The sequence below is a fragment of the Nothoprocta perdicaria genome, unplaced genomic scaffold (assembly GCF_003342845.1).
Source record: "Nothoprocta perdicaria isolate Ctin4 unplaced genomic scaffold, notPer1 scaffold_20, whole genome shotgun sequence".
Lineage (NCBI taxonomy): Eukaryota > Metazoa > Chordata > Aves > Tinamiformes > Tinamidae > Nothoprocta > Nothoprocta perdicaria.
In genome coordinates, this window is record NW_020455205.1 from 2,292,442 (window position 1) to 2,314,242 (window position 21,801).

The window sequence follows — 21,801 nt, forward strand, 5'->3', positions numbered from 1 at the left end:
CGCTGCTCGTGCCCGGTGCGCGCGGCTAATGGCGGCGCGGCCGCCCCGGGGTGGGCGGCCGGGAAAACGCGGCCGCCCCGGGGCGCGGGTGTCCCCGGCGCGTGTGGCAGGCGGCGACTCATGGGTCTGCGTTGAGTTTTCACGTGATTCCCGTGGAAGGGCACTTGAAATCGAGGGGACGCTCACAAAATGTGTTTTTATTGTCTAGTTGGCAGAGTAGATGGGAAGACAATAGCAAGCCTGTTCTCGGCTGAGGCACCATTTAAAGGTTATTTTGAGGCACAATGAGGGGAGTTGTTAACCTTGGCCAGCTCACTTGGCTTAGAGGGTGCTTACTGTTTATTGCAGAAAGTGTCCAAGAACACAGATAAAGTCCAAAACTACGAAACAGAGCGAAGCTGAGTAATGCAAAATGCAAGATCTGGCATCTGCGCAGGCCTGGTATGAGCCCCTTGTACAAGTCCTTGGCTGCAGGAGCAGTGACCACGCGCACCAGCCRGCGCATTGGGGCTGCTCTCAGCTGTGTAGTCATGGAGGGAGCCAAAAGGAGGCTCCCTGAGGGAGGTGTTTCCTACAAGCATGAGGAAATCCTACTTGCAACGCACAGAGAATGACGAGCTGCCATGGGCAAGGGCCGTGTTGGCACAGAGGCGGCTTTGTCCCTGTGGAGGATGTTCTGCTATACTGAAACTTGGTGGGTTTGTAAGTGATGGGATAGGGACCCTCTGGGGCAACCTTCAAATGAGAGTGCTGAGAAGAATCGTAGAAAACACTAGGGTGGAGCCAGGACAGTTCATGAAAGGGCTTTTCCAGCAGGCTGCCTGATGTAGTCACGCTCCTTTGGAATACCGAGCTTGGCCGGAGTGATGTGAAACRGGAGGTGTGCGAGTGACTTGGCCTCAGCTCACAATAGCCATCCTCTTATTAAAGATAAATCTAGCAGGAATCCCATTTTGTGCCTTCAGGTAGCCCTTGTGCAGGCAGTTACATACAGCTGCAATGTTCTCAGAAAAGCACAGAGGGTGTTGGAGCGAGGACTGCAGGGCGCCGTGTTGCTCGGCAGGTTACTGGGGACACCCTGGCTCCTCCTCGGGAGGTGTCCCCAGCCTGCTTGCCTGCGGCGAGACGGAGCCTTTCGGCCCAGAGACACCTTTGTTTGTTCTCCTAAGTGGAAAAGGAAACAAGTAAGTTCAAGGAAATTAATGGGATAACTTCTCCCGTAGCAGATTTATCATGGAACCTATTCTTGAAGAATGCTTAAATCTAAAAGAGAATTAAAAGTTCATCTGGCCTTCGCGGTGACTGAGTGAAGGAATCGAAATGTTCGGTCGTACAAGACCTCCAACATCACRGGTGAGAGTTCTTATACTTTTACTATTTTTGTTTCTTAAATGAAAAAAAAAAAAGCTGCAGCATTTCTGGAAAATGTGTGAGAGAAAAAAAAGTCTTCTAACATAATAARCATAAAAATCATTCTTTTCCTCTTTACCAACCCAGTAATCCACCAACTGCAGAAATATTTAATATAGCTTCTAGTTACAGGGAAACCTTTTCAGAAATTTATCTTCCTTGCTAATACTATTTAGTTTTGTCCAGATTTTCAAGGGCCAGATATTGATAGACAATGATTCTTGCAGGTTTGGGCACAATCTAAGTGAACTTTCTCAGAGTGGGCTGAGTTATTCTTGCCTCAGACATTGCTAAGAGCACTTCTGTACTTCCAATATTGATAACATTTGTGAGAAATATTTTACATTTTCTTCTTGGGAAGATCTCTCTGTACTGCATTTGGATCAGGCTTTTAGCGCTTTGTACTTTTTACGAGTTGAACAGGATTGAGATGTTAGCTGGAGTATTCAGTATCCATGACACACACACTCTTGAGGATCAGCTGTTTTTCATAAGCTCTGTCCATGGCTGTCACTATGGCATGAAAGAGAAGCACAGGCTGTCTTTGCTCTCATTTTTACTGTTCAGATTGTTCTAATGTGAATTGTTTCAATACTGAGTTTTTTGTAAGCTGAAAGTCAATCAGAATTGCTTTTGGTTGTCATTGTCATCTAGGACATCATTTTCTAGTCCATATGCTRGCAGCAAAGAAACAATTCCTGCATCCAGACATTGAAAGTACAACTAAGGGGGAAAAAAAAAAAGGAATATTTAATAATACAGCTATAGCTAAGATGATCTCTTCTTATTCGATTTAGATGGTGGAACTTCACGTTTTTTATGTCCCAGAAGAAGTGTGGAACTTCAAGCTGAATACAGTGTCTGCAGCTCTATCTAGTAAATTCATTTCAGCTGGATTTATAAGGTGAGTTTAGTCTCAGGCCAGGACCACTCAGCATCCCTAAAACTTTTAACAGCTCGACTGCATAGAAGTTACTCTACACTGTCCTTCGGTCATTTAATACCAGCTTTGCTCTGCAGAGTAAAATTGGATCTGTCAGAAGAGACCAGTTCTCTGATCCTCTCCAGAGGGTAAGTGGTGCCCAAGATTAGCATTCTGCCTATTAGAACTGTCTCAATCTTAGCACCATTACAGCCTGTGGCCTAGACCACTGAAGTAGGATTGCTGCAGAATAGTTTAGCTTGTAAAATCACAATCTTAGATTCTTTCTTTTTCCTTGAGCCTGGTTATTGGAAGCTTAAATTTGTTTTAGCAGTGAGCAACCACTAGTGTATGTCTTTTTTTTCTTCTTCAGTAATATTTTTGAACAGTTGCTTGCAACTGTGTGTGCTGTGTGTGCTCTTGGGTTTTAGCAGGACTTACTACATAATAATTCCCTGGGGTGAAATGCTACAGTAAACTGGTATGAGCAATGACCTGTGCAATGCCAATATATCACTATCTTTCCAAACAAATAAAAAAATCAAAATATTACAATCTAGGAGAGGGAATAGCAGTACTCTTGCTGTTACCCACAATGTGTGAACACTGTTGATAGCAGTGTGCAGTCAAGAGCCTGATGAGCCTAGACCTGAGTCAGCTGTACAAACGATTCCTAGGTGTAGGTATAGGCCACTTATACTAATCATAAAATTAGAGGAAAATATTGTGTAATCATCTATGGCTCTGAGCTCTCAGCCCCATGACCTTGATTTCTCGGCCTCTGTGGTCTTTTTATTTATTCCTCTTTCCTTAGCACAGAACCTACGCTTTTGTTGTTTCTAGAGGAGGTTACTTCAGTGAAGTCTAGCTTGCATTACTTTTAGAGGAACAGACTGAAGCAAGTGATGTAGATGTGCCCACTCTGCTGGCCAGTGACAGCAAAGGAAGGATATTATGCATGCTTCCTAGCAGCTGCACTGACAMGCTAACTATTTTCAGATATGTTTCTGCTGCATATCTTAAGAGCTATACAACCTAAGTAATTGTCTTCTGTATTACATCATAGCTCCTTAAATCAGGTGTTTTCTCCATTGTTTATAGAAGCTCTTAGATAGAAGCTTATAGAAGCTCTGTTTCAAAAGGATGTTATCAGTTAAGAATGTTCAGTTTTAAAATCTGTGAAAGAGCTTGCACTTGTTGGGTTCCAGGAGCAGTTCAAGGGGCACAACTTCTCTCAGCTTGAAAAAAAAATGTTAGTGAATGAGGTATCTGGATTATAGATCATCTGTGTTCTTGTATCAGGCCATGCAAGGATGTGTATTGAATTAGAGATCTCTCCTTCACATATTTCTTTATRCATTTGAAATAAATGACTAAATTAGAGCTAACATTTGCACCAGATACGGGCAAATAGAAGATGTGGAAGCAATAAAGAGAGGCTAAATATGTGGGGCTAGGCATATAGGGACCAAGCAATGTGGCCTGTGTCTGACTCTGCAGAAAGCTTGGCCTTAGATCTCCTTTGTCAGGTCTTGTGCTCCAGGTGGAAATTTGTGATCTTGAGGAGGGTTCTCTAGGTCCAGGGTGTTTGAACTAAGGTAAGAGCAGCCTTGTAGTCCACTGAAGTACTGGGTGAAAATTCTATAGCCTGAAACTGAGAGCATTTTTTTGCATGCTTTGGCTATGAAATTAGGCATATAGGACTTAGAGGGTACAAACCATGGTGGGGAAATACTGACCTAAGTGGACAGAGCTGAACGTGCTGCATTCTAGACTGTGCTGAGCGTGATGTGGGCTATCCCCCGGGCTGTGCCTGTGTGCTGCTCCTAGAGCAATAGCTGCCCTGGACCAAAGCCATGGCAGACAGCGTGTCAACATTGAAGTAACAAGGATGATCAGAAGTCCTACGTAGTCCCAACTTGCTCCCTGGCTTATTTTATGTTGCAGCATGGCAGTAACCAGAATTGCTTATATTCTGCTGAAGAATATGTGCATTCCTGTTGTGTGTTATTCTGTGGCAATGCTTTTTATTCCATGGTGATTTTCATCCTGAGCTCATGCTTCAGTCTTCTCATGGTTTCCAGTAGAACATTAGATGATATAATTCATATTTGCATCAGCTCTCTCTCATCTCATCCTCTAGCTATGGTAGAAATGTTTGCACTGAAGTGGTTGATTTTGATTTAAAGTACATTTGCATATGTACACACACACACACMCCCTCCAATAAATTTAAGTTAGAGAAGATAATATGAAAGGAATATGTCACATTACGTGGACAGTGATAAAGTCTCTTGAAAGAGTGTGTCCTACAGTCTTGGACCAGCCCTCTCTAACTTTGCCACCTAGATGGAAATGCTTTATTGCAGTTTTTGTTGCTTGTGTTATTCATCTGCAGATTAGCAGTAGTAAAGGGGTCTTGGAGTTTCAGGGCTTTTGATTTTCTCTTGTAACGTGGATATTGTCAGGTAATGTTGTGACAACCTTTAGCATAGAGGCTACCATAGTGCACAGTCTACCTACTGTAACACAGCCTACCATACAGCAATATATGTAAGCAGATTCAGTTTTAGGAACATGGTTCCTGGTTTTGGTCATTCTCTTCAGTCAAGCCAATCTAGAGCGTTCTCTCCCCCTCTTACTAACTAGCCATCGTTATTTAATCTTACAGATGTATTAATGATAACAACATTCTAGGGTGCCTCCTCACATCACGCTCAGAGTGCTGCGAGAGAAGCTTGGAGAATACCTGGGTGGAGTGGCAGTTGCAGATAAATTTATATTTTTGAAATGCATTGGGAAAAAACTAGCTGTGGTAAGTTAATATTTTTTTTCTTTTTCCCTATTGCTACTCTGCTTTTTAGTATAAACAAAGGTTTTAGTTCCTGCAGATTAAATGCTACACAAGAAAACAGGGGTAACTTTAGGAGCAGTGCTAACCCTTTTTTTCTTAYGCATGTTACATTATGTTACACATAAGCTCTTACTGAAACTGCTTTGTCAAATGCAGGMACAACTGGTCAGGTATATTAGAAATAGACGTAATCTTTTGCCATCCAGTGAAAGGTAACAGTTTTGATAAATCAGGAGATCAATTAAATATGGCAAATCTAGTTGCATGGAAAATAATCCCCACTATGGTCACKATTACACTTACATGGTTAGGAATATGGTACTTGAAGAATTTGCAATGAAACTTGAGTATGTTGGAATTCCTCTAGAGGTTCCTGCTGCAGCCTTTGCAGTGGTCTCTAGGATGACTCCTCTCTGTGGACATTTCTAATTAGTCCAGCGACAGCCTGAAATTTATGGCATGAAAAAGCTACATTTCTTAATCATAGCTGTTCCTCACATTGATATTAATAGTTACAGTTAAAGATTAAGTAAATTTGAAAAGCAGTCTAAATGTTTATTATATAATGCTTAATGTCACTTAAATTTTTGCATTAGTATGGAATACTTTTTCACTTCTTATTTACTTCTACTTCTCAGAGATTGTCAGGAAATTAATTATAAGCTGTAAATTTGCTGCTGTTCTTTCTCTCRTTTGTAGTCATCACTAAAATTGCCCACACAGAGGACTAGAATAAGTATTAATAATGTGAAAAATTAGTTAGAAAAATGAAAAGACAAACTGAAGGAATGTGACATGACATAAATTTAAAATTGTGCAAGTGCTTTCAAATAATTCAAGTGTTTTTAATTAGGGATAAGTAAGATTGTATATTTGCTCCTCACTGATACTTCTGGTTTAAGTGAAGAAATTTTGCAGCTCCATTGAGAATGTCCAGGCATATAATAAAAAGATCTTTATTATTAGAGAATTAAAGATCTTAGTAGAGACAAGTGAAGATTTTTATCAACAAATTAAAGATACAGTTTTAATTTGGGGGATTTACTCTTGCTTGATATTTAACTTTGTGTAAAAGGGCAAAGCAATAAATCAACAGAGTGGTTTATTTGTTGTTTAGGGTCATGGTAACCTCATGCAATTGTATCTCCACGATCAAATATTTGCTGAGTTTTTTTCCGGTCTTCTGTTTCACAACAGTAACAATGTAAGCAATGCAAAGAGCTGTGCCCTCCTTGCAAAGTAAAGGCCTTTAAATGAAAAACAAGCACCAAATGAAAACCAAAACCTTCGTTTTCTCCTTGTTTTCTTTCACATAGTCTATGAATGTTACAATGAATCAGTGGCATTATTAGGTTGTAACTAAGAAGAGAACATGATCCCAAACCTATTTCAGTTTAATGGAAATTAAGAATATAAATTCAAGAAGCATAGAAGAGTTCAGGAGATTTGTAGATCTTTTTATACGTAAATTATTTTGTGATGTTGTGTAAGGTGTATAGAGCATGCAAACTCATCATTTCTAATCAGATTTAACTTGAAGCAACTTCTGATAAAGACAGATGAAGCCTTTTCTTTTATTGCTGTGATAGTTGGATCAGATCCTTTGAACCATAAGCGAAAATGCAAAAGATAAAAATGTTTATTTAGATATGCATGTACTTTTGTGGGTCTGATTTAGAGTTTGAAAATAGACAAAATATTTAGTGCCATGTCAGAAAACAAAAAGTAGCATTTTGTGCTGCTTCTCATTCCAGAAGACAGTATTGATTAGTAAAAATGTAAAGGCGATGACAGAATAAGCTGATATTCAATATTGATTTTATTTAAGTATTTTATTGGTTACACTTTCTTTCTTCATCATCCAAGGTGAAAGCAAAACAAGAGGCAGAACTGGAACTGAAGTCATTTGCTCCTCCTTATGTATGTATTGAATGSCTTTTATTACACCATTTTCCAAACTTTTTACACTGCACATTTCTTCTTTCGCGTCTGATTAACATATTGCATACTTCAGGCACTTTACCCTGAACTATATTTATTACCTGGAGTGGAATACYTTGAAGATGCTTATCCATCATCATCATCAACTCAGGAAAGACATCACTTTAATGAAGAAGTTAGTGGGTTTGCTCATGAATCAAGATTTTCTAGACTTCTCCCCACAAAAAATGGAAAGAGTCAGCGATTCTTAGAGAGCAGACGAAGCAGTCATCTGCTAGAAAATACAGTGCACAGTCCTGTGGAATGGGGCGAGAAAGAATCTCTTCTGGTTTTGCACACAAATCACGAGCAAGACCAGAATATCAGGATTCAAGATAAGAAGATTCAGCTTAGAGAAAAAGGTAAGTTTATTCATGTAGTGAAGAAGCGGAAAAGAATAACTACCATGGTTAACATTTGCATTAAAATGTTTTTTCTCTTTTGATGTCAATTATTCAACAGGTCAGAATGGATCCAGTGGAGCTCTCTTTGTGCCAAGTAATTCAAAGACTGCAGATGGGGAATCTGGGAAGAACTCTCCCCAGAACTCTCAGCAAAATCGTCTGAGCCGGGATCCAAAAGAGCGTAATGCTCCCAAATGGAATGACAAAGCCAAAGAAACTGCTCCTACTCTTCATGTAAACCACCGTGAGGTACAAGGCCAGAATAACCCAATCCCCACAAGCTACATTAAATATCAAAAAGGTATTATTCCTTGGCATCTTATTGTGAGTTGTATGCTTTTCAGAAAGTGGACATAGCAAATCTATGATTAAAAAGACTCTTAGCATAATTTGGAAAATGGTTATTAGAACAGCAGCCTCACTTTTTTTAGAAAAATATTTCACAAAGAAGTGTAGGTTTATCTAAAGAGTCAATCAATTAGCTATTACAATTAGTGTAGGTCTATCTGAAAAGTCATCAATTTGCCATTCTTTATCACTATCTACTGATAAAAGGAACACTTTAATATAATTGATGCATGTCTAACATTTATTGTATGAAAACAAACTGCTAAGTTGCCACTTGTTACATGTAAAGGTAGAAAGATCATCTCATAATTAAAAGATATTTAAATGAATAAATCCTGTTATTAAYATATCCAGGAAAGCAATTTACTCACTTCCACTTTCATTTTACCCACAACTACATTACCTCTGGAGGGAAAGGGGTTTCCAATATAATCTGAATATAATGTTGCTCTATTTTTATAATGTTGAACAGTGTGATGCTTAAAACTGAAGTGAGAGAACTCTTTGACTGGACTGTAATGGAAAATAGTACAAAGTAGTGTTCTCAGATTTCTTTCTGCAGTTTCAATTTCCAATCATATTTTGTCAAAAGTAGCCCTGTCTTTTCATCACCATATTAGCTGAAGTATGCATTAGGTAAAAACACATGTGCAGGCACACTTACATACATGTGTTTGTTTATGTGTGTAATTGTGTATATATGTTTGATAAGTGGTGCTGTTACATATATCTATATATAGATGTGTGTGATGTATATGATAATATATAATAAATATATATATCACAAGTTTTATGAAATGTATTTTTGAATGACGGGAGCTGTACAATTTTGTCAGATGAAGGTAAAGTCATTCAACAACTTTTGAAATATTACTTACTTTGTAGATATTTTTAAGCAGATATTTATTTCTTGATATATTAAATGAAAAATGTTCTGCTGTCCCTGTTTTTGCTAGCTTCAGTTGTCCCTGTTTTTGCTAGCTTCAGTTTGTAGAGGATCTTCAGTTGCTTACAAGTAGAAAGTGTTAGATAAGAAATTAATTTAGGAAAGGTTAAATAGCTAGGTGGTTTTTCTTATCTGTGTTATCATTCCTGTATTAGTTATCAGAATTTACTTAGATAATAAATTTTCAAAACCGTGAGGACGTTTTTTTCACTTTTATTTCTTTCCTGTTGTTCATACATCACAGAACGTTGCCATACCCCAGAGAAAAGTGTATTAATGGAATTGATGCAGTGAATTGAGTTGATTGAATTTCTAATACAGGTTGGAAAGTCAAAGCATTGGCACTCAATTATTTTTTTGAGTATAATCTGAACATGTTAATCATTTTCTTTGCACAGAGCTAAACCCCAAATTAGTAGTCACAAACATGGAAAATAATGACCATCAAGAAGATACCAAACTAAGAAGGAACAGAACACAGAATTCTGGAATGCCTACAAYGTGGGGAGATCAAACCATTGAACATATGCATAATAACCAAAGGTTAGTAAATAAGGATTCTGATAAAATAATGGATAGTCTTAATTCATAGGTAGAAACTTATTTAAAAGACTTCCAATAAAGGAAAGAAAATGAAAAAGAAAAGCACTTAATTACATACGTTTTCACTTGCTTCTTTGTATTTATCTTTAGCTTGCAGCAGTATGGAACAGGCAAGTCTGTAGCTGACCCAGGTGAAAAACAGGATAGTCAGGTATGTTTCCCAGCTAACCTGTATGAAGTAATAAACACAGAAGAGAGGAAGAACAGATGGAATCATCCTGTAGGTTGCCTATCTTAAAGGAGACTGAAAAGAAGGAAAGTTTTCAACATTTTCACATACCATTCTGCAAAGCTTTTAAGCCAAAAGGGATTTCAGGCACACTCACCTTTCTTCAGAGATGCTAAACYTCTCTGTTTTGCCGACTGCCATTGGTCTGGTAAAAATATTACTTCCCTCACCAAAAGTATATATTCTACTACTACCAGTTTTTTGTTTATGAATTTGCCTTTGGAAATAACTATTTTTTTTGTTCTTACTGTGCTTGAGTTATTGAAAAAAAAAACTTAAGTATTATTTGTGCTCAGAATGTACCTCATGCTAGTTAAATAAAGAATAGTTTTATCAAGAATTCTTTCCTTACCAGAGAAAATGGATGTGGCAAGTGCTCATGGATATATCTGCATAGTTTATCTACTGCTCTAGAAGGTAAAAGTTAGCTGTAGCTAAGTGCCATGGTTTGTCAGTGAAAACAAATTTATGCAATACAAGATTATAGAAAATCTTGGAATTTGGTAATTTTTCAGAGATCCTGAAAAATTCATCAGTTAAAGTCTCTCAAATATATGTGAAATAGACGGTTCTAGTTGTAAGATATTGACATTCTGTTTAACTGATAGGTGACAGTCTGGAGGTCCATATTAAACTATGTTTAACTTTATCAATTTTTATTAGCTGCCAAATAAAATATTCTTCTGTCAGCAACACAAACCTATGTGAATCTCAAGAATAAAAAAGCTTATGTTCTGAATTCAAATTCAGCTCATTTAGGTCATTTCCAGGCAGGACATGTGTGTGTGCAGTGACTGATGATAGCTTACAGTTCGTATTAACTTAGATAAAGACTTTTCTCATGTGCAACATAAATATTTATCATCACAAATTATGTTCTTATTATTTTTCCTTTTATCCTCTAGACGAATGAAAACAGTGAAACTCATCTTACATTTCCAAAAGAGTATCTTTCTCCTCCTAGTCCACATTTTCTGGCACTTCCTGTGAATCCAGCTCAAGTTCCTGCAATTCAGTCAGAAAGTAAGTATATACATCCAGAAAAATCACAGAGGAGTGAACTGAATCAAAACTGAGCAGCTGATGAAGACAGAAATATTCACCTTATAAAAGAAGTTGTATGTATGTGCATATATTTAATCACATTCTCATTGCAAAAAAATAATTTGTTGTTGGAGAATTCCAAGCATTTTTCATTATATACCTGAATATGGAAGAGATTTCCAGTGCTTGAAAATTCTCTTGTGGGTAGAAGGAGGTAAAAGCTTATTGGATAAAATGCTATTGTCTCAAGTGAGCATGTGGATAAATGACTGCTGCCAGTATGGCTAGTTACATTGTTGCAGGCTGGTGAAAGCTTGAAATACCCTGTTCTGTCTATACTAGTTGAATTTAAGGAAATATTTTGCTACAATTTATATTTATTTGTCACAAGATAATTTGAGCAGGAAATAGGATGTCTCTAGGGGCTTATCTGTCCTCCTGGCAGCAGTTTTCAGTATATGTTGAAAATGTTCTGGAAGTTCTGATACCTGGTCTAGGCATTTAAAAGGATCTTTACCTGTTTGTWTGCATATGGCTAGCTGGATGCATACCATGTTTGTCTCATTTTGGGGGTTTATTATGAAAACCTTGATTGATCCTTCCCACTTACAGTATCCAAACACTTGCTAAATGTAATTTTGTTTTTAGAAAATGAGATGGTAGAACGACTCCAGCAGATGAAGAACGACAGAAGATACATGGAGAAAACAAGGGAAGACCTGATCAAAAAAGCCAAAGGGCTACTGGAACAAAATAAACTGAGGAGATACCATGGTATGCTTTTAATTTCTGTTCAAACTTGGAATGACTGCCAAGTGACACTAAAACCAAAGTGAAAATATGTGTTATTATCAGCACAGTTATAGAAAGAGCAGTTGGCTGGGCAGAGCTCTGAGAAGGCTCGTTTATWTAACAGTTTGATAGAAAGATTCAAGATGCAAATATCTGCTTCCACTTCCTTGTGGCAGGCTTAAATCTTTTTAAAAAATCCTGGCTTTTATAAACCACTGATGTTATGTGACGTGTGGATAATAGAGTGCACAGAGAGCTACTTTGGACTTCATTGTTTGAGGCTTAATGCAAWTCACAGGTAAATTCTACCTTTAACAGTAGAACTTACTCTGCTTTTGTTAGGACCTTGATTCAGTCCACCAGCATAATACTTAAAATATCTCTTATGAAATGTCATTTGTCATATGGCATGGAAATTGCAAGCGGTCATGACAAGCTTTGCAGCTTGTACTTAAGTACAGCTGCAAGCCTGGGAGCCTCAGCTACATCACCCATACTTTTATAAGAAGGACAAGCTATTTCTTCCAGCTGTTCTCTCAGGGCATGGCTGCACTGCTCTCTGCAGCATGGTGAGGTCATATTTTAAGAGCAGGCTTGGGTACTACAAGGAGGGAATTGGTGGTAGCGTGGAGCTACGGGCAAGCTAATTTACCCTGCTGAGATAATTCCTAAATGCATTGTTTTAAATTATGTTATCCAGTTAAATTAAAGGTTTTTTTCACAAGGATTCCAACAGCTTCTGCAGAAGCAGAAGCTCCTCTACCTCCCAATTATTTTAGCCAGACCTTTAGAGTTTCATAAGTGCTTTCACAAACATGTTTCTTCACAAGGGGTAAAGGGCACATCATATACTGCAGGAACAACTCTATGTAATTTCCTCCTAAAATTGCCRCAGAGACAGTCACTAAGTTATATGTTCTGTAGTCCTTCAACAGATGGATTCTTTTTATTGAGTTAGCTGCTTTCCTAAAGTCAGCTTTGGAAGAAAGAAGCATTTAAGACACAGTGCTGACTGACAGAAATATCTTGACCATACAACTACCACATCAAGTATGAAGGGTACATATGTGCTGGTCAATGGTAATAGACTAACAGTGTAGCCCAAGGACTCATAGTTAAATATAAGGGGAAAAATCTGTTTTCCATAAAGCCTCAGAGTTCACTGTAAAAGGGCAGAGCTGCCAGGCTGAATGACATTTAGTTTCTGGAGCTTCTATGGTGTCTCRGAGGACAGATAGAGCCTTTTGTTCAGGAGATTACTTGTTCAGAAAACTCTGATGCTGTTTGTAACAAATGTCACTTTAGCAAAGCCTTTAACTAATGAAATCTACTGCTGGATGTTCCRATACACTTTGGTAAACTGAATCTTGTAAGAGCCATTGGTTGTTAAGGTCTTCAAAACACGTTGTGATAAGGTGAACAATGACTAAATAGCAGTCTGGTTTCCTATGCAGTTCGTGAGGAATGGAAAAAGAAGTACTTTGAAACAAAGAAAACTACAGTTTCCCTGGAAGACGTTTTAAACAAACTGCAGCAAGATTTTGAGCTTTGCTACCAGAAATTACTTTTGCAACTGGAAGCCAGAGATACCCGAAAAAGACCGAATAATGCAGCAACTTCCAAGGTATTTGTGCATATTATTTAAATTTTTTTTTTACAAGATCTCATTTTTATATAAAATATAAATTTAAGTAGCCAGTTCATCATCATCTAATGTATAAGCTAGCTCTGAGCTGAGGATCAGTTACTACATCCCATTCTTAGTAAAACTAAAGAAGTGCTTGAGCCTGTCCATTTTAGTCCGTCTGCTTCGTGTTTGTTTGATAGCCTCTGATGACAAAAATCCCTTCCTTTGCTCAGTATAATTAATGAGTCCTTCAGTTCCACATGGTTCTCCTCATCCCCAGTTTCAAGTACAGAGGTCRTGCAGTCTAGCTGTGTTTGGAAGAGAGGAAAAAAAAATTCCCGAGGTGTTTGGAGTGGTTGCACCTGAACTTGTGCAACTATGAKGGGTACTGTGTTAATGGACACACACTGTTGGTGTCAAATCATGGGAAGTCAGGGAGGAATAAATGAAGGATAAAAGAAACAGGGAAAGCACTCCCGATATTTAAATCTGCCCATTTTCTAAATGCATTTGTGGAGGCAAATCTGCCCACAAATCTGAAGCTAGAACAGGAAAAATAAACTGTAGGACACATGTGTAATGTCTTGTGCTCGCATCTAAAAGCTGGGCTACAATCTAAAATATATKATGTATGTTATTGAAACTGTCTTTATATAGATATTTAAGATGTAAAACTATTAATAAAGTTGATGCAGTGTATTTATTATTAGCTATGYTGGAGTTCAGATATTTTGGGGGTGGGGTCAGATTTTGGCGGGGGGGTGTCTTTAGCTGGGCACAAAGAGCCTATATAGGAAGCATATGTACAGCTTAACTGTGTGAAGCAATTACTTATTGGCCAGCACACAACATACAACACATAGGCTTGGAACATCAAGTGAAGATTGCCATGTTTGCACCCATTCCTGAGGGTTAAAGCCTCCTAGCGCCCAGGGGCGACTTATGCTAGCTGAGTATCAGTGTCCATTGTGAAAATAGGAATTTTAGTTTTACAGGTTAATTCAAACAGAACTCGGAGCACTCACAGCTGCTGCTGTGTGTGTCAGACATGCACAGACTGTCTGTGCCTGTCTAGACAGTTACCTGCTGTAGCAGTCCAGTCAATGAATGTGCTGCCTATGGGCTGAAGTGACAATAAGCCTGTGAAGTGTGCCTTTGTATTAAATGTGGGCAGCAGTCCCAGAAATTAATAGCAAAATACTGTGCTATTSCTCAAGAGATCTGATCTGGATCTTAACTTCCCAGAGTACCAGGGAARGAAGAAGTTTCACCCATAGCCAAAGGACTTCTTGTTGGAGAGCTGCCCTCTAAGGAAGAGCAGGGTGTTTGCAGACTAAGGAGCTTAAAGCAAGATAGCTGAGCATGTGTGAGGTACTAGAATAAGGTGGGAGAGTTGGAAAAAGAGTTTATGGAAATTATTTCGCACCCTAATAGTGAAGAGATGCATTGTCTACGAATGCGGAAATACATTAAAGCTTTCATGTTGTTTCACCCAGAATAACACAATCATCCGGATTGTTACAGTACAGCATGATATTGATCAACTGAGGAAGCAGCTGGATGACACAAAAATGAAACTTGTGATAGAAATTAAGGTACTTAATTTCTGCTTTTATCCTAGTGAGTCTTTTAATTAAAACAGTGGAAATATTATTCTGTATAAAGATGTAGATCCTCTCCAAACACCAAAAGACTTAAATATTAGATAAGGAGTTCTTATTTTCAATGTTATGGTATGGATTGTCATTGCAGCTTTATCTCTTGAGCCAGGTTATTCCAGAGCATCAAGTTTTAAGATGATTTTGAATGCATTGCATTCAAGCAGTTACTTAAATTTTCAAGGTACTGTGTAAGTTGAGCTTCACAAGCTCTCATAAAATTCCTGTTTCACTGTGAAGGTAATTGAAGGCACATGTTAGGTCAGGTGTTGAGCAGWGGCAATCTGTGGTGATGGGAGTAAAAAAATGGTATGAGGAACAAAATAGTGATGTGGTGCATTGTAAGAACAGTCATCTTCCATCGTGTGCTGCCTGTGGCTTCCTCTGGAAGGTGGATCATGGTAGCAGCATTTATACYAGGTAAAAAGCTTTGCAGCTTTGAATTCCTGAAAGCTGCTGCTTCTGGGTGGCAGAGAATATCCACACACCCATTTAGTCTGGGTGTCTGTACTCATCACACCTCCTACAGCAGGGCCTCTGTGTAACAGAAAGAGGAAAGAACCTGAATTCGAGGGTTGCCCAAGGCAAAGTGCAGAAGAAAGCTGTGCCAGAACCAGGGTACAGAGTTAGGCATGAAGGACTTTTGAAGATGAAAAGATAGTCTGTATGCAACCATCCTGCMTGAAATCCAATCTTAAAAGTGTATGTCCACTCCAAAAATACCTGTAAATTACAATTCCTTAAATTACTGCTTCTTCTGTAGATGAGGAAACAAGCAGCATCTGATTTACGAGCGCTGAGAGCAGAACTGACACAGAAGAAGATTCATTCCAGTTTTATTCTCCAGTCTGGGAAATCAGGACTTTGCACCTGAAAGGTCTACTGAAGCTCTGCAATGTATATAGAAGTTTAGACTTTCAAGTATGAAATGATYAAAATGATCACACACACAAACCTTCCTCATCCCAACTGACAACATATACATAAAATGTAAGTAACAGAGTCACTTAAACAGGGCACAGCTGCAGTTTAATCTGGTTCCGAAACAGTTTTGATAAAAGTGTGGGCTGTAGGGAAGTGTTGGGAAGCAAAGCCCAAGCTATAAATACCCTTCATCAGCCTTAACAGACACAGCATATTATTTAACAACAACAAAAAAAGTACACATCAGTCCATCTCTCTGTAAATAGAAATATTTTAATGAGTTATACAATTATCTTATGAAAAAATATTATCTAGAATAAAAATGTACTCCTTTATTCTCTTAGCAGCAACACTGGATTAAAACAAACAAACAGAAAGCTACTGAATGAAAATTATAAATTGTGGAAAAATGTTCACAGCTCATTAAGTAGGCTCCTCTCTTCTAATATTCAGTAAATAGAGAAGTTTGAAATGGAAAAATGCCATCCAGTTTCTCCTCTTATCCTATCCTAAGAGAGATTCCTAGATTTTTGGAATTTCAAACTGAGAAGTTCACATATGATGCAGTGATACAGACTCTCACACAGTGAACCAGGAGTTTACTGCATATTCTCTACTGRAAAAAAAAGAGTCTGCTAAAAATCTTAATGGGAATTATTAGTGTTACATAATTTAATCGGTCTGTTTCTAGAACAGGACTCAGGTTCAAGCCCWAGTTTCCCCAGGTACACGTAGGCAGCCGCCTCTTTCTCCCAGACTCTGCCCTTGCAGCTAAAATCCAGCCAGGGGTGGGAGGCAGAAGGCCCCGGCCCCGGTTCCTCTGCACCCTGGCACCCCAGAGCAACGACGTCCAGCCCTGCTGTAAATTCACACTACATCCACTTACTACCACATATTCACTGGGGTCAGGTGCTCCCTGAATTTACAGAAGGTGTGAAAAATGAGAGAGAAGCAGTTCTTCAAAAGCAGCACCAAAAYGAGGGCAAGTACCCAAATACTGCTTTCCATGCAAAACAACAATGACTTTGGTTAGTTCTCACAGCTTTGGCTGCTCTCGTATTTATAGAAAGTCAAAATCCATTACATTAAATGACAAAAATACCCATTTCCCTCATTCCCAATCAAGCGGTTCACAATTTCCTATAGTTCTTATGGTGTCAAGGCTTTCCACATGGCTTCAGTTTGCTGCTCTGCAGCAGATTCCTTCGAGTAGTCGAGACTATTCCCATTCCACATGCCAATGCCCCGCAAACCTCGCTTCTTGGCGTAGGCTGCTTTTAAGGAGATGCTGCGGGGGTCGTCGTACCACACCTGGTGGAAGTGACCGAGAGAGTCCTGGGGAGAAAAAAAAAATCACATTTAGACACTCGGGTCAGCATCTACCTGTACAAATAAACATGCTACCTAAGAGCTCATCGAGTTTTGATTACGCTTTCTATTGAATGCAGTGCAAAGTACAATTAAAATCTCAGCTATTCAAACTATATAAATGTATTAAAAATTAAGAGTCAAATACTTAAATACCTGGCATCTGTTTATTTTTAGGATTTCCGATTTTAAGTTTAAGGATTTATTTTTTAATAGCATGCCTGACATCTTGGGCTGTATCTAACCAAATGGCAAATTTAGCTGGAGTTTAAGGGTTTTCTCATGGTATATCTCCTGTCAAGAAAGCTGAGTAGCAGTGGAAAAAAAATCATTACCCTCAGTATTACTCTTATTTTATTTTTAAAATATTTTTAGTTTCTAATCTTTAAATGTTCAGATTTTACTTTTTATTTTCATGTTACTCTTATTGTTCCTAGTAGTGCACAATCATTGAACATTTAGTCTTTTCAAACTAAAAAATTCAAGATACACAATCCAGCCAACTTTTGCTATGTGAAAAAAGCTAAGTGGAAAACTCTACAGAAGAATCTAAGCCTGAAGGTTTTATAATCAAAGAGCTCCTGTTCATGAAGCACAAGAGCCCACGCGCGTCCACAGCCTGCACAGTGTCTTACACTGAGATCTTACCTTGTATTCGTAAAACGGAGACTTCTGCAGCTCATCCCACAGGATTCCCGACGTGGAGCCATTGGCCGCCTTCATTATTGCTCCATAGGGAACCTGGCGCCCTGCAGCATCGCTGCACGGAGCCCCGCGGAAAGGGACTTTGGAAAGGGAACAAACATGTTCCTGAGAAACAAAGCAAACATGGGAGAGAAGAGTTTCACATTGCCTACGTTTACTGAGCTCCAGAGCAGCAGCACAGCTCTGTCCTGTGGCAAGCAAGTGACAGGCTTCACAGAAAGGAAACCAGCCCTTTGGATAATGCCCCAGCTCTGTAACCACTGGCAGGACAGTGGGAAAATTTAGGAATCGGCGCTGTAATTCTGAAGGATTCAGTGCAGGACCTTATTTAACTTACACCATCTCCTGTCTTTTCCTCTTTCACCTCTAATTCACTCCCACATGTTTCACAAGTATAACGATGTTGGAGACTCGCAATTTACCCACAAACTGCAATACTTTAACAGACATAGCTTTGCTATTTGTTGCATTTAGGCTTTAAGCAGTCAGCCTATTAAGGCAGGTGCAAGTGTGAATAGTTGCCCTTGAACATCATCTCTTTTCATACAGATAGCACATGTATTTCCTTAATTAAATCCTTGATTAATCTTCAGGTATCATAGGCTTCAGGTTGCCTAGGAATAGATAAAACGCTTTGTTTGGTAACACATTCTCATCAATTATCTGCCAAGCAAAGGCTACCTCATGTCCCAGTTATTACTCATCAAAACACTAATATTTTGTATTTCTTAATCTAAATACAAGGTCACTAAAATCCAGCTGGCTCTTTCCAAGGAAACAGAGATTAACAATACAATTGCAGGTGAACGATCTTTATCTTACCTTAGATAAGTTTAGGCAGATGTAATCATAGCCATACCAGGGAACACCCATCACAAGCTTCTTGGGATCAATGCCCATAGTAATGTATTCTTCATAGCCTAGTTTTGAAGAAAATAAAAATGAAGGTGCATTATTGTCCTCTCCCATTCTTCTTATGTTTTATATTCTTACAACTAATCTCTAGCCAGAGCCCTCATACGAATTGCATGAGCSCTGAGCGGAAGCCAAGGTCTTTCCGCCCACCTCTCTTCAGGAGCAGTTGTTCTAATTGCTCACACTTACAATGAGTTGCCCACAGCRGCATTCTCAGCGCTGCTGAAGAGCTGTAACACACTTCTGATCATCTGAACTGTCACCACTTGCTACTGCTCAGCACTTAATAGAGAGCCCTGGGTCGAGCAGCCCTCATTCCCACTTGTCTGTACCGGGACACTACCGTGTGCAKCTGCGTGAGGAAACAAATCAGGGAAATGACCCAAAGTTAAAATAACCCCTTTTTCTTCTTGTTATTTTTAAACCTTATCAGGTCCCAAATGCAACTCGCATTACACCTGCATGAGCAGCTGTGGCAGCAGAAGCAGAAAGGGACGGGAACACACCAGGCAGCACAGACACTGCTTAAGCCTGCAGTGCTGCCCCAGGGAAGGTCTCTTAAGCTGCAGCCTCAGGGGAGCGGGCGCTGCCAGGCAGACGTGGCCGGTTCTCTGCGAGCCCAGGCGGACAGCCCAGCCTGGCGGCCTTCTGCCATCGCAGAAGGGTTCTTCACAACGGGGGGCTAGACACTTACTGACAGCAAACAMCACACAACTGCCGAAGGCCTAGCCATAACGTCCTAAGAATCTGATTTACTATTTTCGTATTATGTCCCAACACCTGCTTGTGTCTCCTAGAAAGCACTAACCCAATCAATAGTGTCTTTTAAGAATGAAAGACGATTTAACAAATGTACACGTTCCAGCTTTTAGGGAGGAGGCGCGTGCTCACCAATGAGAGTCTGGAGATAAGGAGCGTTGGCCTTGGCGACGCAGTCGCTCCAGATCTGGCTCTGCTCGTCATACGACATCACAAATAAGAAATCACAGGCATCCGCAATGGCAGTGTAGTTGTAGCACCTTCTGTCTATGCAGGCCGGGGACCAGGCCACATCGAACGTTACCTGGAGGAAAAATACTCACATCACTACTGCCTGTGGTAAGCGGCAGCCTTTCGTCTCCTGTCTAAAAAACTTAAACGTTTWAGGACATTATTTCCAAAATGTTGCACATTGTCTAACACGTCAATACCCGTTAACTGTAAGAGAACCTCATCAGAAGATAAAATAAACATCAGCTCATAAACACACAAGGGGGTATCACAGTATCTACTGATGTCAGTGGAACCCCCACTTCGGTTTAAATTCATACAGCTGAAGAGAGTAGTTCTTAGGAATGGATATCACAGCTAACGCTCGGAATTAGCCAGTCACGACAATATCATGCTTTAGCTCTGCATAAAGAGGGTCACATTCATACGTTAAGCAGCATTTTCAAAACTTGCTGCATTTTGTGAAGTTAAATGTGACGTTTGTGTGAAGTACATTACCTGCGATCCTGGAATTTCTCTGTGAAAAGCCTCGGTAGTTTCTCTAACAAGCGCCGTTAATGCGTAATACTCAGGGGAGGTTTCATTAACTTCCTGCTCTATGTCTATATTAATTCCGTCCATATACTGTTTCTTGGCGAGATCCACTTGTTGGGATATCCAGGCTGCTCGTTTAGCGGGATCAACCATTTCCGTGAGAGATACATCACCTAAGCAAAGAGGTCTTCAGGAGTTAGAATGCAATGGCACTGCCACTACAATACTGCCAGCAGTACTGCCCGGGAAAGCTTTGCCTTTAGCAAATCAGCTAACATCACCAGCAGACAAAATCCCTACACCTGTGCTGGCATCTCCTTCATCCTCGTGCCTATGGAAAATACACAGAAGTCTTCCCCACCCACGTGATTTTGAAAACTGACATCAGAAAACAGTGCTGTTTAAAATGAAGATCCTTTGGGAGTTTGCCTACAATTTTCTTTCTCCATTTCTGCTTAATACTCTTTTATTTGTTGTAAACTGCCTTTCGTGAAGATAATTTACCTCCAATATCTCCACAGAGCCACAGGGATTGTGCCTTAGTGCCCTGASAACCCTTTTTCATTCAAGTGTTATAGCTTTCCACCTTGTTCCCCTTTCTGTGCCTCAGCAGACTGAAGCCAGCACAGACACAMGATTATTCAGACATGCGATTACAGGGCAAGCAGTCACGGTGGACTTTGTCTTTCCAATCAATGTCTGGACCCACACCACGTTCCTAAGTACTCATGTTTTAAAACTCAATCATTTCCTACTGTTAAGTGTTCCTGATTTGGGTGAAAAACATTCCAAATCATGTGCATCCCTTTGGCATTTTCCTGTACAAGCGTTTGTGCCTCTCGCTTGCTCCCTATTCTCCTGCAGCCGCAGTGCCCATCGGAGGAGGCCCTGCACTTAGGTGCACACGTGGTGCTGCTACCAGGCAGGCGCCACAGACACTGCTGCTKTAGCACTCCGCACAGCAGCGCACGTACAGCGTCAAGGTATCACAGTCCCACGTGCACCGTCCTCTGGCAAGAATCCTCTTACTGATTTTTAATACTTCGTAACCTGCTGATTATAACTGTAGGTCGTCTCAGCCCATCGCACAAGTTGCCGCTTCTCGGGCGCACCTTTGAGCACGACGCGGGCGCCGCTGGCGTGCGCGTGGCACACGAGCTCCGCGTCGTAGCGCCCGAAGGCGGCCACGGTCGTCACCTTGGACCACTCGTAGGATTCCCAGGCCTTCTTCCCCACGTCGAACACGAAGACCTGGCGGGGCAGTGAGACGCAGACACCTGGGTCACGAGGGCACCCTGCTCCACGGCGCATTGCTCCAGCGCGCTCCCGTTCCACGCTCTCCGTGGGAGGCTGCGGAGCTTCCTCGTGTTTCGGGATCCCGTGGGAGGCTGCGGAGCTTCCTCGTGTTTCAGGATCCCGGCTCCTCTGCCCCCTGCCCCCCAACTCCGTGCCCAGGGCGCCGCAGGACGCGGCTGCGCGGCCGGGGCCCCGGGCAATGCAGGAGGGCAGCGCGTCCCGGCCAGCCCCATAGCCGCGCTGCGCTGCTCA

General features: G+C 40.3%; 2 protein-coding genes across 2 annotated transcripts; one reads left to right on the forward strand and one right to left on the reverse strand.

Moving 5' to 3' along the window:
* The first annotated feature begins 680 nt into the window (after window positions 1–680).
* Window positions 681–15,997, forward strand: SPATA1 (spermatogenesis associated 1). The gene is made up of 14 exons (XM_026037939.1): window positions 681–694; window positions 1,227–1,353; window positions 2,208–2,314; window positions 5,030–5,147; window positions 7,053–7,106; window positions 7,201–7,528; window positions 7,629–7,871; window positions 9,263–9,407; window positions 9,558–9,618; window positions 10,602–10,719; window positions 11,389–11,514; window positions 12,987–13,156; window positions 14,656–14,754; window positions 15,581–15,997. The coding sequence occupies exons 2-14, from the start codon at window positions 1,321–1,323 to the stop codon at window positions 15,689–15,691; spliced, it is 1,713 nt and encodes a 570-aa protein (XP_025893724.1). The 5' UTR covers window positions 681–694; window positions 1,227–1,320; the 3' UTR covers window positions 15,692–15,997.
* A 256-nt stretch (window positions 15,998–16,253) lies between these two features.
* Window positions 16,254–21,564, reverse strand: CTBS (chitobiase). Its single transcript, XM_026038012.1, has 6 exons — window positions 21,366–21,564; window positions 20,218–20,426; window positions 19,621–19,792; window positions 18,637–18,734; window positions 17,758–17,919; window positions 16,254–17,076 (listed from the first exon to the last, which is right to left on the reverse strand). Exons 1-6 carry the CDS (start codon window positions 21,562–21,564, stop codon window positions 16,891–16,893), a joined length of 1,026 nt encoding a protein of 341 aa, XP_025893797.1. The 3' UTR covers window positions 16,254–16,890.
* Between the last annotated feature and the right edge of the window lie 237 nt (window positions 21,565–21,801).